The sequence below is a fragment of the Lagopus muta genome, chromosome 20, assembly GCF_023343835.1.
Source record: "Lagopus muta isolate bLagMut1 chromosome 20, bLagMut1 primary, whole genome shotgun sequence".
NCBI classification, from domain to species: Eukaryota; Metazoa; Chordata; class Aves; order Galliformes; family Phasianidae; genus Lagopus; species Lagopus muta.
This window is the reverse complement of record NC_064452.1, coordinates 8,835,057-8,850,558: the sequence shown is the minus strand read 5'-3', so window position 1 is coordinate 8,850,558 and position 15,502 is coordinate 8,835,057. Positions and strand designations below refer to the sequence as shown.

The 15,502-nt window shown below is 45.4% G+C and overlaps 1 protein-coding gene across 3 annotated transcripts in view; it reads left to right on the top strand.

Moving 5' to 3' along the window:
- CALN1 (calneuron 1) overlaps nucleotides 1–14,978 on the top strand; it is a 107,847-nt gene extending 92,869 nt beyond the window's left edge. For 2 of the 3 annotated variants that reach the window (XM_048967112.1, XM_048967113.1), the window contains exons 5-6: nucleotides 3,000–3,153; nucleotides 8,394–14,978. In XM_048967112.1, coding sequence (XP_048823069.1) covers nucleotides 3,000–3,153; nucleotides 8,394–8,521 — 282 coding nt within the window. In that variant the 3' untranslated portion in view covers nucleotides 8,522–14,978. Of the gene's footprint in view, nucleotides 1–2,999; nucleotides 3,154–5,612; nucleotides 5,714–8,393 lie in introns of those variants that run through there. The other variant, XM_048967114.1, reaches the window with a different exon arrangement.
- The last annotated feature ends 524 nt before the right edge of the window (nucleotides 14,979–15,502 follow it).

Here is a 15,502-nt window from a genome sequence, read left to right as displayed (position 1 = left end):
ACCAAACCAGGGTTACAGTGAACTCAGCTGAGGCAAAAAATGGGAACTTTGCCCGCCGTGCCCCAACTCTCCACTTTTCCGCAGACTTTCTGCACCAGGTTTTAAATCAATGCATGAAATAAACAAATAGAACGGTAGGAATCAGTGCTTCTAAATGGGTAAATACATATGCATGCATGCAACTCTGCCTGTGAACACACAGAAATACATAAACATGTCAGGGTTTGGGTTTAATCCCAGTGCACATATTTCTCTCACTTTGAGGACTAATGATTTTACTTCTGTGCAGTGAGGTGGGCAGCAGTGGTCAAGGAAGATGACCTTAGATAACGCACTGAGCAGCTCAGAGCTGATAAGATTTGTCCTGTCCTTAAAGCCCAGGAGGAAAGGAGAGGGGACTGATGATGTACCGTGTCCTGATGCCTGTTGTGCAATCTGATCACACTCTGTTGCCATGCTCTCAATTGCAGAATTGGGCACAGGTTTGCATTGCCTTTCCTCCAGCGGAGAGTTAAGCTAGTGAGCATGCCCTCTCTTGTGTGCCATTTTAGCAGATATCACTACCGTGGACCTTACATGTGTGCAAAGATCCTCTGCTGCAAAGTGTTTTACATACTCTGCAGGAAAAATCTGGCTCTCAAGCTTTTATTTGGTGTGCACAGGAACAACATTTCTATGAGAGAAATGTTCTCTGCTTGTGCTGTTGACACTGGAGTTGTGAGGAACACCAGGGCAGAGAGAAAATCATGGCTCATGGCAGGGAATGAGGTGGGGATCAAACTCTGCTCGTAGGAAACAGTGGTAGGACAAGAAGTGATGAGCTTTAATTGCACCAGGGGAGGTTCAGCATGGTATTAGGAAACATTTCTTAACCCTATTTCTTTTCCAAAAGAATGGTGCTGCAGTGGCACAGCTGCTCAGGGAGTGATGGGGTCACCGTCCCTGGAGGTGTTCAGGAAATGTGGAGGTGTGGCACTGAGAGACGTGGTTATGGGCATGGTGGGATGGGGTTGGAGTTGAACTTGGTGATCGTAGAGGTCTTTTCAAACTTTATGAATCACAGAATCACAAGGTTGGAAACGACCTGCAAGATCATCCAGTCCAACCACCCTCCCATTCCTGTCAGTACCACAAGCACTAAACCATCTCTCGTAGCTCCTCATCCAGATGCCTCTTGAACACTGCCAGGGATGGCGACTCCACCACCTCCCTGGGCAGCCATTCCAGTGCCTGACCACCCTCTGAGAGAAAAAGTTTCTCCTAATATCCAACCTAAACCTCCTCAGGTATAACTTCTTGCCATTTCCTCGGGTCCTACTATTTGCCTGGGAGAAGAGGCCAGACCCTTTTGCACCACAGCCTCCCTTCAGGAAGTTGTAGAGTGCAATGAGGTCTCCCCTGAGCCTCCTCTTCTCCAGACTGAACAATCCCAGCTCCTTCAGCCGCTCCTCACAAGACTTGTGCTCCAGACCCCTCACCAGTTTCGTTGCCCTTCTCTGCACACGCTCCAGGGCCTCAATGTCTTTCTTGTAGTGAGGGGCCCAAAACTGAACACGGCACTCGAGGTGCGGCCTCACCAGTGCTGAGTACAGGGGGATGATCACCTCCCTGCTCCTGCTGGCCACACCATTCCTAATTCAGGCCAGGATGCCGTTGGCCCTCTTGGCCACCTGGGCACACTGTGGGCTCATGTTCAGCCAAGCATCAACCAACACCCCCAGGTCCCTTTCCTCTTCACAATCATCCAACCACTCATCCCCAAGCCTGTAACGCTGCCTGGGGTTGTTGTGGCCAAAGTGCAGAACCCGACACTTGGCCTTGTTAAACCTCATCCCATTCATCTCAGCCCAGCGATCCAGCTTACCTAGATCCCTCTGCAGGGCCTCCCTGCCCTCAGGCAGATCGACACAACCTCCCAACTTCGTGGCATCTGCAAACTTACTCAGGGTACACTCAATCCCTTCATCTAAGTCATCAATGAAGATATTAAACAGGATGGGCCCCAGTACCGACCCCTGGGGGACACCACTTGTAACAGGTCTCCAGCTGGACTTCACTCCATTGACCACCACCCGTTGAGCACAGCCCTCCAGCCAGTTCCTTATCCAACGGAGGGTAAAACTGTCCAAGCCACGGGCAGCCAGTTTCCACAGAAGGATACAGTGTGAGACCATGTCAAAGGCTTTGCTGAAGTCTAGTTAAGATACTATGATGTTATGATAAGAGTGATGGGAATTTCTAAGGGATTTAGTCTGCTGGGATGGCCAGGGCTGAGGGTGGACTGCTCTGTCTCTACAGCTCTACTAGCAATAAGTAAGCAGGCAAGAGCTCTAGCAATGTCCGTTTGAAATACTCACACTACTAGTGCCCAGTGAACCCCAAAGAGCAAAATTTGCAAAGTTATATCGAGGTGTTACGACAGGGATCTCTTGGAAAGAGTCCAGCAGAGGGCCACAAAGATGGTGAAGGGCCTGGAGCATCTCTCCTATGAAGAAAGGCTGAGTGAACTGGGTCTGTTCAGCCTTGAGAAAAGAAGACTAAGAGGGGACCTGATCCAGGTCTATCAGTATCTAAGGTGTGGGGGGCAGAATGGCGAGGCCGGACTCTTTTCAGTGATGAGTGGAGACAGGACAAGGGGAAACGGACAGAAACTGCAGCATAGGAAGTTCTGCACCAATGTGCGCAAGAACTTCTTTACAGTGAGGTGACGGAGCACTGGAACAGGCTGCCCAGGGAGGTGTTGGAGTCTCCTTCTATGGAGATGTTCAAGACCTGCCTGGATGCCGACCTGTGCGACCTGGTGCAGGGAACTGCTTTGGCAGGGGGTTGGACTCAATGATCTCTGGAGGTCCCTTCCAACCCCTACAATTCTGTGATTCTGTTGAAATGAGGTTGAAAAAAACCCACGAGTGAGGAACAGGGATGTGCCCACGTACCTGCTTTCATCCCAGTACCGTGCTGCTCCTGCTGCCCTGCCTAACACAGTCCTCTCCCTGCAGTTCGACATGCAGAGGATAACGCTAGAAGAGCTGAAGCACATCCTGTACCATGCCTTCCGGGACCACCTAACGATGAAGGACATCGAGAACATCATTATCAACGAGGAGGAGAGTTTAAACGAAAACTCCGGCAATTGCCAAACAGAGTTTGAAGGTGAGGATGTTTCTGTACAGTTCTCTTCCCGTTTCCTTTGTAAAACTGAGGCTGATGCTGGATGTACCACAGAGTTAGCATGGAGCAAAACCTTTTGTTTCCCTGTAGTTCCTTGGACTGTGTTCAACTCAGCTTTGTCTTTAGATGGCTTGCATGGCTACAAGGCGGCAGTTGGGCTGAGCTTCACTTTGGAGCAATCAGGAAAGCGAGACCCGTGGCTCAGCTCTAGTGCCTTACAGGAAATGAAAAGGGGTATTTGTGTCAAACATAGCCAACTTTGTCTTTTATTGCCCAGTGTAAGAACATAGCAGACAATTTCACCTACAAAGCTTAAGTCTGTATTTATTCGCAGTGCAGAAATCTATTGATTCCTGGCAAATCTGTGAGCTGCTGGTCAGCAGTGGAGCAGCACCACTGGATGAGCTCCAGGCTGAGATATGGGAAAGGAAACGTTTTGCTTTGCAGCTGTTGCTCGGTGCAGCACCCACTCAGCAGCGCCCCAAGACCGCTGTGTAAGTGATCAGCAATGGAGATGGGATGCAGCCCAAACTTTTACAGTGCATTATGCACTTTGAATGGAGTTACCACTGCTAAGAACATTTACTAAGATGGAAAATTTACTTAAGGAAACCACTTTAAGACGCCACAGGAGAAGGATTTCCTTTGCCAGAGGAACTCATGGTGCTTCTAAACATTGCTGGCTGCAACAACCAAATAGACAAATCATTTTGAGTACAGAAAAGTCCAGGGAGATACGTATGGAGGAACTCAGGGTTTGAGTTCATCACCTGCTGCTTTCCCACACCTGGGGCCTCTGAAGGGGCATCAGGCAGAGGTGCTGGAGCATCTTACAATAAAGTAAAGTGCAAAACTTAGCCTGGCTAATTAATGGGATTCAAACACTGTATCCAGCACACTCATCCGCTGCTAAATACTGCCAAAAAAAATGCAGAAGATTATGGCTGAATATTAAGAAGCCTGCAGGAGGGAGGCAAGCAGCAACAGTCTTCAAACCAAGCCAAGCAAGCAGCAGGGAAGAAGGGATGCTTCTATCCATGGATGGAGCTGTTGGAGCTGTACCCCAGCTGTCACTGCTACATCAGCACTGGGGGGAACCACCCCAGACACAAAACCATGGGTCTGAAAACTTCAGTGCTCAGCTTCTCATTTTGGAAGTCCCAGCTTCCAAAAGTACAGCGAGAACAGCTTTTCTCGTGGGATGTTGGCATGGCTGGTGCTAGGCAGAACCTAGAAGCAAAACAGACCCTTTTTTAGATGTTGTTGGAAATGCACACAAGTGCACAAACCCACCAGAGAATTAAAGATCAGCTCAGCACTGTCAACCAAGACACTAAGTTGTGCTGCAGGTCCCAGAGGAAGGGGATGGTTCTGGTCTGCAGCAGCTCTGACAGGAGCATTTCTCCTAGGGAAGGCAGGCTGAGAGCAAGAGATGTCCTGCAGCCCTTGGCTGTGGACATGCCATTACCTGAAGGATCTCCTTGTGCTGAAGGAGACCAAAGCATTCCCATTTCCCACACACTGAGTTCCCTGAAGGGCTCAGAATGACAAGGCCTCTGCTGGCACTAAGGGAGAGCTGTTGTGAAGCATGTTGGACAGCATCTCAGCCTGGCTTTAAGTGTCTCCATGTAGGTTAGTTGCTCTTTGCCCATTTGTTAATTAGCAGAGTGAAGGAGATGCTTTTGAGTACAACCCCTCTAATTTATTTGAAGCACTGCATTGGAATGAGGTGAGCAGCACTGTAAAAAGCAACTGCTTCTTTTAACTATAAAGGTAGCCTAAAGAGACTTAACTAGAGATTTACATCTATATTTAATGTACACTTCATCCACCCCATTAAAGTGGCTTTAATTATGGGTAGGAATGAAGCCAAGATGAGCCCTGGTGATTTTCACTGAGGTTGGGGAGGACAGGTACCTTCAGTTCCTTGCTGCGACAGGAGCTCTGCACCCACCATCACCACTGGGTGTGTTGTTGCCACCAAAACAGAGCCCTGAGACCCTTCTCCATTCTGCACACCTGAGATCAGCCAGCTCTGCCTAGCTGATAAATGGATAGAGCATAGAAATATCTGAAGAGCCCCACCAATCTGAAAGCACTGGAGCCAGTCAAGTGCCAAGCAGCACTGCACAGGTACTTCTGCCATCAGCAGAAATGCACATTTCTCTCTTTCTCCTAACCTGACCATTTTGGCTTCTTGTCATAATAAGGCCTTCAAAAAAAAGATTTATAATATTCATTGTAGATCAACACAGATAATGTGCACTATTTCTCTCTCTCATACTCACATGCAGCCACACACACTGTAAATGAAGTATAAAACTCATATTATGGTCAGAGACAAGTCCAGGATTTTGTTCAGCTTGCTCTGAACATGAGAGTCATTTGCAAGATGTCAGCTTTAGGCTCACATTACAACTTGTCCTCTTACACGTTTCCAGGGAGTTTTGTTAGCCTTCTACTTGATGAAGAGCAAGGCAGTGAAAATGCCCAGCTCCCCAGTACCAGCAACTCATACGAGCCCTGACAATGAAGAACACAACCAGAAGGGAGGTGCAGTTATATTTTCTGCTTTTCTCACTATTTATGTTAATGCTTAGGGCAAGAGAGCAAGGCTGAGAGCCAAGAAGACTGCATGCTTTAATGGGAAGAGATACAAGGAAAGGACAACTGTTTGGAGTGACATTGCACTAACAAAAATTTGTAGCACAAAAATTGTCTGTCTGGCAGTTCTCTTTATCAAAATGCTCATGACATTGAGCTAAAGGTAAATGGGTGCTGGATGGTTACAGTGATGTGGCCTGAGTGCCTTTTTCTGCAGGCTCTCAGTGCTCTCCCTTGAGCATCCCAAGACCACTGTGGGCATCGTGACCAGTCTGGCAGTCAGACCCAATGATCCAATGTGCTCCAAAACAGGCTGGACGTGTTGAGCCTATATCTTCTGGAGGAATTGCAGCCATGGCAGTGTGTATCTGCCACCCCTTGACAAAGTCTTGCCAGCCAGCACGTTGGGAAGATGAAGGATGAGCCTCAGTGTGCTTCTTTAGATTTCCTTTATGTTGGGAATTGCTAGGAGTTGCTTTCCCTGCTAGGAACAGGCTTGTACATCTCAGGAGGAGGCTCTGGCTCTGACCATGTTCAAGGAACCAGCTGAATTCCAAACTTCTGCACGTCCCATGGGCAGTAAAAACTCCTATTGGCAAGTGGATGGACGTTAGGAAAAAGTTCTCTGAAAGAGTGGCCAGGCACTGACACAGGCTGCCCAGGGATGTGGTGGAGTCACTGCCCTGGAGGTGTTCCAGAAGCACGGAGATGTGGCACCAGGGGATGTGGGTCAGTGGGCAATATTGATGTTAGATGGATGGTTGAACCAGATGATCTTAGAGGTCTTTTCCAACCTTAATGATTCTATGATTCTGTGAAAATGCAATGCAGATCAAGTCTGCCTGTGTCAGGCCTGTGACAATGCCCTCTCTGGAAGCCAGTAGGAAAAAGAACAGAAAGCAGAGGTGAATTTGGAGAAATGAGGTAATTGAGGGAAAAAGTCATAAGTTGCAGGGAGGGCAAAAAGGTTTTCATATTTAAGAAGATGATTCACAGACTGATCCCAGAGCTGCACATGACTGTGTTCACAATGAAGAAAATCAGCAACTTCAGCTTCTTAGTTGGTGAAGAAGAGTACCAATTACTTACCTGGATCCTGCTGCCTTAAATCACTATTTTTACTTGTCAGAAGACTGAAAAAATGGTTTGCTTCAGAAACATTCCTGCAAGAATCACTGGATGTGCTTTACTTCTTTCCTTTGGGAGGAAAGATGCCACCAGAGAAAGTCTTGGCCAGTCTTCAGCTGCTCTCCTATCCATGGTAATAGGCAACAGAGCCCAGCACTGAGCAGCAGCACTGATCACAGTGGCTTATGTCACCATTCTGCCTGGCTGGGAGAGTTTTTCAAAGTGCAGAAATAACAAAAATTAAAAAGGAATAACCAAGGCTGTTATTTAACAGGATGCTCAGAGCGCTGGGGCATCGTGCACAATGCCACCATGTTGATCCTGTGTGTAATATAAGAGCAAACAGAGGAGTGAGGGGGTAGAGCTGTGCAAGCAGAAAGCTGTAATATAGGAGAGGTGATGAGCAGGGTATAGCAAGTCCCAGCACTGCCCATACTGGCAGGGCATCACCTGCATGAGGATTCTCTGCCTTTCTGAATTCACCTTTCAGAAACTCCAGAGCCTTTTCAGACGCTGATTTTTGTGGTGCCCCAGTATTGCTCTGGTATTCTGACAGGGGATTGATCATGCCATGCACGTAAAGAAAGAGAAGGGATAACAAGTTTTCTGTTTTCTCAGATCACAAAGTGTATCCTTCTGCTGATCTTAAAAACATAATTAAATAAAATACGTCAAATGCTAAAAATCCTAGCTCTGACTGCATTTTAACTGCTGCAAATTACCCTCACCTCCTTTGACAACTGTTCTGCAAGCATTCGTTTCAAAGGGTTCTTAATAAGTCTGATTTTGCTTAGGCACTGAAAACCTAAAAACAGTTAAAAAAAAAGACTAATGTACTATGTATATTCATGGGAGTGATCACAGTGGGTTTTTTGAGTGTTGTTGGGAGCACATCTTGAATCTCTACTCACTCCCAGTTGACCTATAAGCAGAAAAGCCTAAGGGGATTTGCAAGGGCCAGTATTTCTGATAAAGTGAACGCATAGAAAACTTCATAAGGAGCTTAGAAGGAACTACTCAGATCAAACTGAAACACTTAAATTTTCAAGCATCTGGAGGGTTTTAAAGCCAATGTGTGTGAGAAGGGGCTTCCTACAGTATGAGAGGGTGGTCTGGTAGGAAAACTGGTTTGGAAGTAGTCATAGAATCATAGAATCATAGAATGGCCTGGGTTGAAAAGGACCTCAAAGATCATCAAAGTTTCAACCCCTCTGCTATGTGCAGGGTCACCAACCACCAGACCAGGCTGCCCAGAGGTAAGGTTCATTGTTTGGAGTTGTCCCCAAAGTACTCACCCTCTAATGGTCTCCACTGGTCTTCAAGGAGAGGTAGGACTTGGCCAGCATAGGGTGTGCTCCCTTCCCAGGGTAGGTTCAAGGTGTGAGCAGGGCTGTGTGCATGTAGAGTTCAGAAGAATTTCTGAGCTCAGCTGCTCCTGGCAGAGAAGTTTCTTTGTCCAAGTAGCTCAACCTTCCCTTGTCTTTCTGCAGTGCACGCCCAGAAGCAGAACAGACAGACCTGCGTCCGGAAGAGCCTTATCTGCGCATTTGCCATGGCCTTTATTATAAGCGTGATGCTGATTGCGGCCAACCAGATCCTGCGGAGCGGCATGGAGTAGCCTCTCACCATGACACTGTGACCCAAACTGACCATGCATGCGCATGCCACCGGGTGAGCTTCCCCCGAACCGACTCTCACACGGCAAAGAGACAGAGGCGGGCAGATAACGCACCATTCGACAAGGAGCCTGGGGCCAGCAGCGTAACGTGTCTTGTGAATCAACCACATCCTTTTGGCAGGGACATAAAAGGGCTGTCTTAACGCTTTAAAGGTTTTTTGTTTCCTAATGCAATAAAAATAAAAAAATAAACATACGGAAGTCCCGAATTATTGCTTCAGAACAGCAACGGTAACTTGGAAGACGCTTTCATCCAGCAGTCTGCTTTGCAGTTGTAAGGAGGCACAGCCCTGTGACTCGCTGCAGCGGGGCTGTCTTTTAACCTAGGGGCCGACTGACTGTGCCGCATAGCTCCCCGTCAGGCCCACCTTCCCAGGAAGTTGATCGTAGCATCGCCACAAGCAAGTCCTGTTCGTTTTGTTTCACGTACTTTGGCTTCACGTTGTTTTTCCCTTATGACCATGCCTTTGAGTTTACGGCATTAGAGGGGAGCTAGAGCATCCTTGTACAGTATTTTCGGAGTAAAGAAGAGGAGAATTTGCCAGCATCATACAGAATTTCTATTTTTGCTTCACTAACGTCGCCTTTGACACAAGACTGTGGGGTAGCAGGAGTCTGTTTGCCATTTTTTCCCACCGAGAATCAGGGCTTAAGAACCACCACCCACTTCCCCACATGGGCATTCCTGAGATTTGTGCAGTCTTCCAGCCAGCTCTGCAACCACCAGCGCCAGTTGAAAATCCCTCTGTTTGGTGCCATCTGCATATTCAACGTTTTCTTTCCAGTAGTTTTGCCCTTCTGCTGTAACAGTCTTCAATAACCTTATTGAGACCAAAACCACTGAGAAAGCTCTGAGCTTTTCTCCCTGCTCTTTGACTGCCCAATTTTTACTTAATTCATTGTTGCAATCACAGTGAAACCTCTGCATCCAACACCTACTCATGGAAGAGGTTACATTTTCACCTCTATGGTGAGGTGATTTGACCAGCAAGTCACTCCATCCCTCACGGTCCCACCGTCATCACCACTGCATATCCCACGGACAGGCTGAAAGAAGGTGATCAGAAAATCAGGCTGCTGCAAGAAAAGAAGGAATCAAACTCGAGCATACCGCCATATGTTCCGTAGTGTGTCAGACTTTCAGATCCCACAAGTGTTAGTTATTTTTCCTGGAAGAGATTTTAATGAGCAGCAAGGAGAGGATGGAATGATGCAGACCAGAGGCACAACGTGTCCCATGGAGCCAGGATTACATCTGAAAGCATTTCTGCTTTTAAACCCTACACAAATCTTTGCATTTACCTTCAGATGAACTGTACACCCGTGTATTACTCCAGGAGGGATCTGGTTCCCTTGCCCTGATGGGTGATGGCTGCATTTGGTGCACAGGGAGCATTGGTGCGGGGTTGGAGCGGCAGTGATTTCTGCTGCCAGCTGGACGAGCTCCAGAAACATGATGGAACAGCGAGATCTCGCTCCTGTGAATGTAGAGGACTGTTTCCTGTGTCTTGAGAAGGGGCAGGATGGCTCCCAAAGGGAATGTGGACCGTGAGCTTCACTTGTCCTACATGGTGGCCATTGTCTCAAGCCTGGATCCATCCCAAAGACTCATTTCTGCTCTTTGTTCTTGGTTGCGAGTTCATTTAACCTGTATTTTTCTAGTAACCTGATGTGAAAATGTACTTCCCATTTTTCTGTCTCCCACTTCCCCTTAGATCTCATGTATCTGTTTAGGATTTTGCCTTTAGGCGCGTGTTGCTATTTATCACCTTCACAACGCTGCTGTTTTCTTGGTGCCCCCCTCCATCTCCAAAGATGACAGCTGTCATTTCCAAGGCAGCTGAGTCGTTTTTCTGCCTTTCACAAACACACATTCCTGTATTTCTGTTCTGCTGTGACTAATAGAGGTCAGCTACAAAATACTGTGCAGAAATTGTTACATCTCACAGAAGATGGAGGGATTTGTGTTTGCTGTAGGGCAGGACCAGACTTCAAATCAACAGCAGAAAATGATAGGCAAGCTCTGAGTGCAGGATTCACACTGATGGGGAACTCAGGGTTGCTCCCAAAGCTTGCTATGTTGGACGTTGCAAAAAAGGATCTTGGAGGTCCTTTTGAGGGGATGGTCATCCATGTTTTCAGGTCTCAGTGGCGTATTAAAGGTGGGAACAGCAAAAAAGAAGTCCAAACATTGCCACTGAGTGGTACTTACTACCTTTTTTTTTCTTTCTTTTTTGGTGTTTATTTTTTGTTTGTTTGTTTTCCTCTGAGACAGTGCTGGAGTGAACGTGGGAAGCAGAGCAGATGGAGCTGGAGCTGAGGTGGGCACCAACCCACCAGCCCCTCTCAACTCAGCAGCTCCAAAGAAAACACGTAGAGCAGGCATTTCTCCACATTCTTCTCACTCATCCGACAGCTAACACCAGGCAGACTCCAATTATAACAGCTACCTTACAGACAAGATAATCTTTTCCATTCCTTCAAGATTTCTGGAAGGCTCTGTAATTTCTACACGCATGTTTCATGAAAACTTTTGTAAATACAGTCATTGTTCAGCACAGTTCTTCACCTTGAACATCCATTTGTAAAACCAAACCTATAATTAATATATTGGTAAAAGCCATAGCCTGGGGTCAGTAGAGTTCATTGCAAAACTCCCCACTGATTTTACTGGGTACGGGATTTGGGGATTTTTAGTTTTACTTTTTTTCTGTGGGGAACCCAATGTATCCACTATGAATGAGTGCCATGTCTTTGCAGAGGTCTCCTTTTCCTTCCTAGACCAGCCTTTCTTCATCTAAAGCATCCTGAAGCTATTCCTTCTTTCATTAGTCGGGCTCATCAAGTAGCTAGTGGCAATGTAGGATGCATCAGGCCACACCATTTCAACCCTTCCTCTCCCAAGCAACTTCCAGTGACGCTTTCCCATCCTTCCTAGCCAGCAGCACTGAACCTTTTTCTCCTACTTATCTCCCTGGTTCCGTTTATATAACATCCATTTATCTTTTTTTTTTTTCTTTTTCCTCCTTCATAAGAGGGGGGGAAAAAGGACTTTTTATTGCTTTTACAGACAGTAGGTAAAAATAGAGCGATAAAATTTTGATTGGAACCTGATGGCAAAGGTTTAGGAGGAAGAAAGTAAAAGAATAAAGAAATAAAAATAAAAAACCCACATCCCCTACTTAAAAAAAAAAAAGAAGAAGAAGAAGAAAGGAAAAAAAAAACTATTTAAGTGCTAATTAACATACTTTAAAAAATACCCAGACTGCAGCAGCGCTAGGTAGAGCTGTCAGAAAAAGCACTAAACTTATGCTCTTGCCAGTTACATGAGAATTTAAGTGTCTTTTCAGCACTGCAATTCTGTATGAAAAGGATATTGCTATGGCAACCCTCACTGTTCGTGACATGTGTGCCACAAAGTCGGAGCAACACGCAGCAATTGCAGATGCACTCCCAGCCAAGCCAAGGCTGGACAAAGGACTCCCAACAGCCCAGGACAGCCTTTCAGCTCAAAGATGAGCAAATTATCAACAAACTCTGAGCACCCCAAAGGCAACTCTGTTGGCTTAGCCGTAAAAAAATAAAAATGAATAAAAGGTGTGTAATTAAACAGATTGGCATGCAGGGAATGATTTGAAGTGGCTGTGATTGTTCTAGCTTGAGAGAGGCTTTGATTTGGTTTGGCTTGGGAGCAAATGAAATTAAGGCAGTGTAAGCATTGCTCAACACAAGCTGTCCTGTGCTTGTTGGGCAGGTCCTCCATGAAGGGACCAATCCCCAGTGGGTGGAACGTGGCTTATTGCTTCTGCCCAGCACAGCGCTTCTTTGCGGTTAGCCATTTGTGGCTTTGAAGGCGACACGAGGCATCTGCTTCTGGAGAAGTTAATGAGGAAAAAATCATTATTTTTCCCACTTCACAAATGTGCCTGTGACTGTTTTGGGCACCCCATGCTGATGGGCTCACAAACTCCTCAGGCCAAGGAGCAGAAGGGGTGGGAGGTGGGAGACCTGACTGCTCGCACTGCACCCAGGGAAGTTAGAGCTGAATGTTAGGGCATCGTGTGCCCAGAGGTTTCATACATGATGATTGGTGTTTGTTGGGAGCTCACTTTGGATATGATTAACCAGTAGGGCTGGATGCTAGTAGCTTCACAACAGAGATTTCCATCAGCTCTGTGATAGAATAGATACGTACATATGTGCTGCTTTAAGCTGAGACCAAGTAAATGAGGAGGTCTTTTGGTCCTTCCCCCATAAGACATAGAATAGTGGGGAAGTGAATCAAGAACAGAAAAAAAGCATTCCTAACAGTGCTACTTGAGATGGATGAAGTCTTTTTGACAGATTTGGATGAGCAAAGTACCTACTGGCAAGCACTTTATTCTATGGAAAGAACACTTATCTTTCTACCTGCTGCAAAAGACCAAAACATCTCCTGGGACACTCCAAGGCCATCCAAGGTTTAGTGCTGGCTTTGCTTGGGATGACACAATGCTTTGTGAGGTGCCCGGTACACAGAAACTTTTTCCATGAAAGACTCTCTTATCCTGCACGTAGCACACACGTGCACAAGCAAATAGCTCTGCCAAGGGCTGTCATCACACAAAAGCAAGAGGTTCACAGTCCCGAGTCAGACTTAGATCTGCAAAGAGAGAAGCAGTAGGAGGAATATATTAAGATCACTAAGAATGAAGTTCCCTATTTTACCCACCCGTGTAATAAATTATTTAGTTTCTGCTTTATGGATGACTGTTTGAAAGAAGAAAAACCAACTCTTCTAAAATGAGAATCTGATAAAGTATCTTTTATCTTGGCTCTGAATCATGCTTACATTCCATAGATGAAGATGTACAGAACTTGCTGATTTTCAATCTATTATTTTACTGTATCGAGTTCTGACAGTGCAATTACATTTCCTTGGCATCACTTAGAACCTATTACTTTCCCAGGAACTAAGGAATTTAATACAGAAAAAGAAAAGACTCAAAACACTTTAATCTTTCTGTATTGTTGGTTGCTATCAAGAACAAATCTTGCTTATCTCCAGTTCAAGTAGGATGATTTAGGCAGCTCTACAAAATGCAGAGCTTCACCAAAAGCAAGATGGACAGAAAATCTCACAACAACACTTTAATTGGAAGGATACTTTGCTACTATCTCTCCAGTGGCACAAGTCTGAAAACTGTCTCAATTTGATATCTTCACTAGTAAGGAATTTCAGCCCTAAAAAGGAGGAAAAGAGAGGAAAAAGGAAAAATATATATATATATCCTTTGAATCTAACGATCAGCTCTTGACAATCTGATGATGAAAATACCTTAGGATTTGTATTTTCTGTCAAGACAGACCAAAATAACTTTGTAGCCTTGAAGAGCATTATTAAATGAAACTTCCATTTTCCATCCAGTTATACAGCTGCTCATGGCCAGTCTTTGCCAGCATCACAAATAAGCATCTTCAACCTTTGCTCATTGTACAGTGTGTTAGGTGAGCTCCAAACTGCAACTTTCCATTACCAGCTGGTCTTCTATCTTCACTGGCCAGCAAGTAGACATTTGGCTGTCCCATTTGAAGCTGTTGAGCTAGCTACCCTCTGGTCTTGCCAGCACTTAGGCATGTCTTGTCTGTCCTGTGAGCAGTCCCACCAAACCCAAACCGTGCTGCCAATGTGTTTGCAGCATCAGTCCCTGGGGTTGCCATTTGACAGCAATCTTCAAATAAAGGCACATTCCCCCAGCCCAAGAATAGCATTACGTTTCCCACCATCTCTGTCAGAAGAGCCAAAGTTATTTCAGCTTCATGCAGCAGCTCTTGTTCTCTCAGATTTTAATTGGGGTGGTGGGAGGAAAAAAGCTGAAGTTCCTCTCGGACTCCAGAGAAAATGAGAAGTAACTCATTAGAGTTAATTGGCTTAAACTGGGATAAGCCCAGAATCCAGCCTGTTGCCATTTAATCCATGCTAGGATCTAAGTAATCGATAACTCCTGATTCATCTCTAGGAAGTGCTTCATTAATGCATTCGTCTCCTTCTTGTCATCGTTTCGTTTCTCACTGGTTTCAAGCCATCCATTGTTGAAAACTGACCATTTCTGCTTGTTAACAGAAGACATGGCATTTTGATTAAAGACAACAACTCACAAAGTCAGCAGCATAATAGTAAAAAATTTAAAAAAATAGAAATCACTTTGTACAAAACACTGTAAATATTAATATAAATTAACTTGGCATGCAACTTAAATAAATCCTATGTTATTGCAAGTTACCCAAGTGTATAAAGACGTGTATAAAAGGAAAACCGAATGCCATATGTATCGGCTGTTTCCTCTAACCAAACACTACTGTAAATATATAATCTGTATAAAAAGATTTTAATTTTACCATTATTTATGCAATAGAAATAAAGGTTTTTTCTTTTGATGAAGGATGGAGTTTTTTTTCCCCTCATTTTGAAGCAGTCGTTGATATTTATTCATGCCCAAGTACAAGAGCAAAAGCAAGATTTGCATAAAATATGAGGACAGGGCCCCTTTCTTCCTTCCTAGAGATACATGAACATTTTTTATTTTGCTTTGAAAATAGATTTACATATTTTAAAGGCTGTTATTACAAAAAGAGCTCCTGGCTGAAGAGATGCCTTGGCTGTTCAGAGCTAAGATCAACGCTTCAAGAGCAAAACAGATGCACAGGGTTCGTTAGCATGCCAAAGAGATGAATTTCACTTCTCCTCTGGAAGTGATGGAAGTCAAAACCAAGACTGGTGTGGTTGGTGGGCACCACACGCAGATCTCAAAGGGTCAGGCCATGCCATGTGCTTTTCCTTGGCGCTTGCTTAAAGGCTCAAAACCGTTTTTCTTAGACTTACTGGGGAGTCAGGGCCTGTTTCTGAACTCACGTGGGCCTGGGTCCAGTGACTTGCTGCTG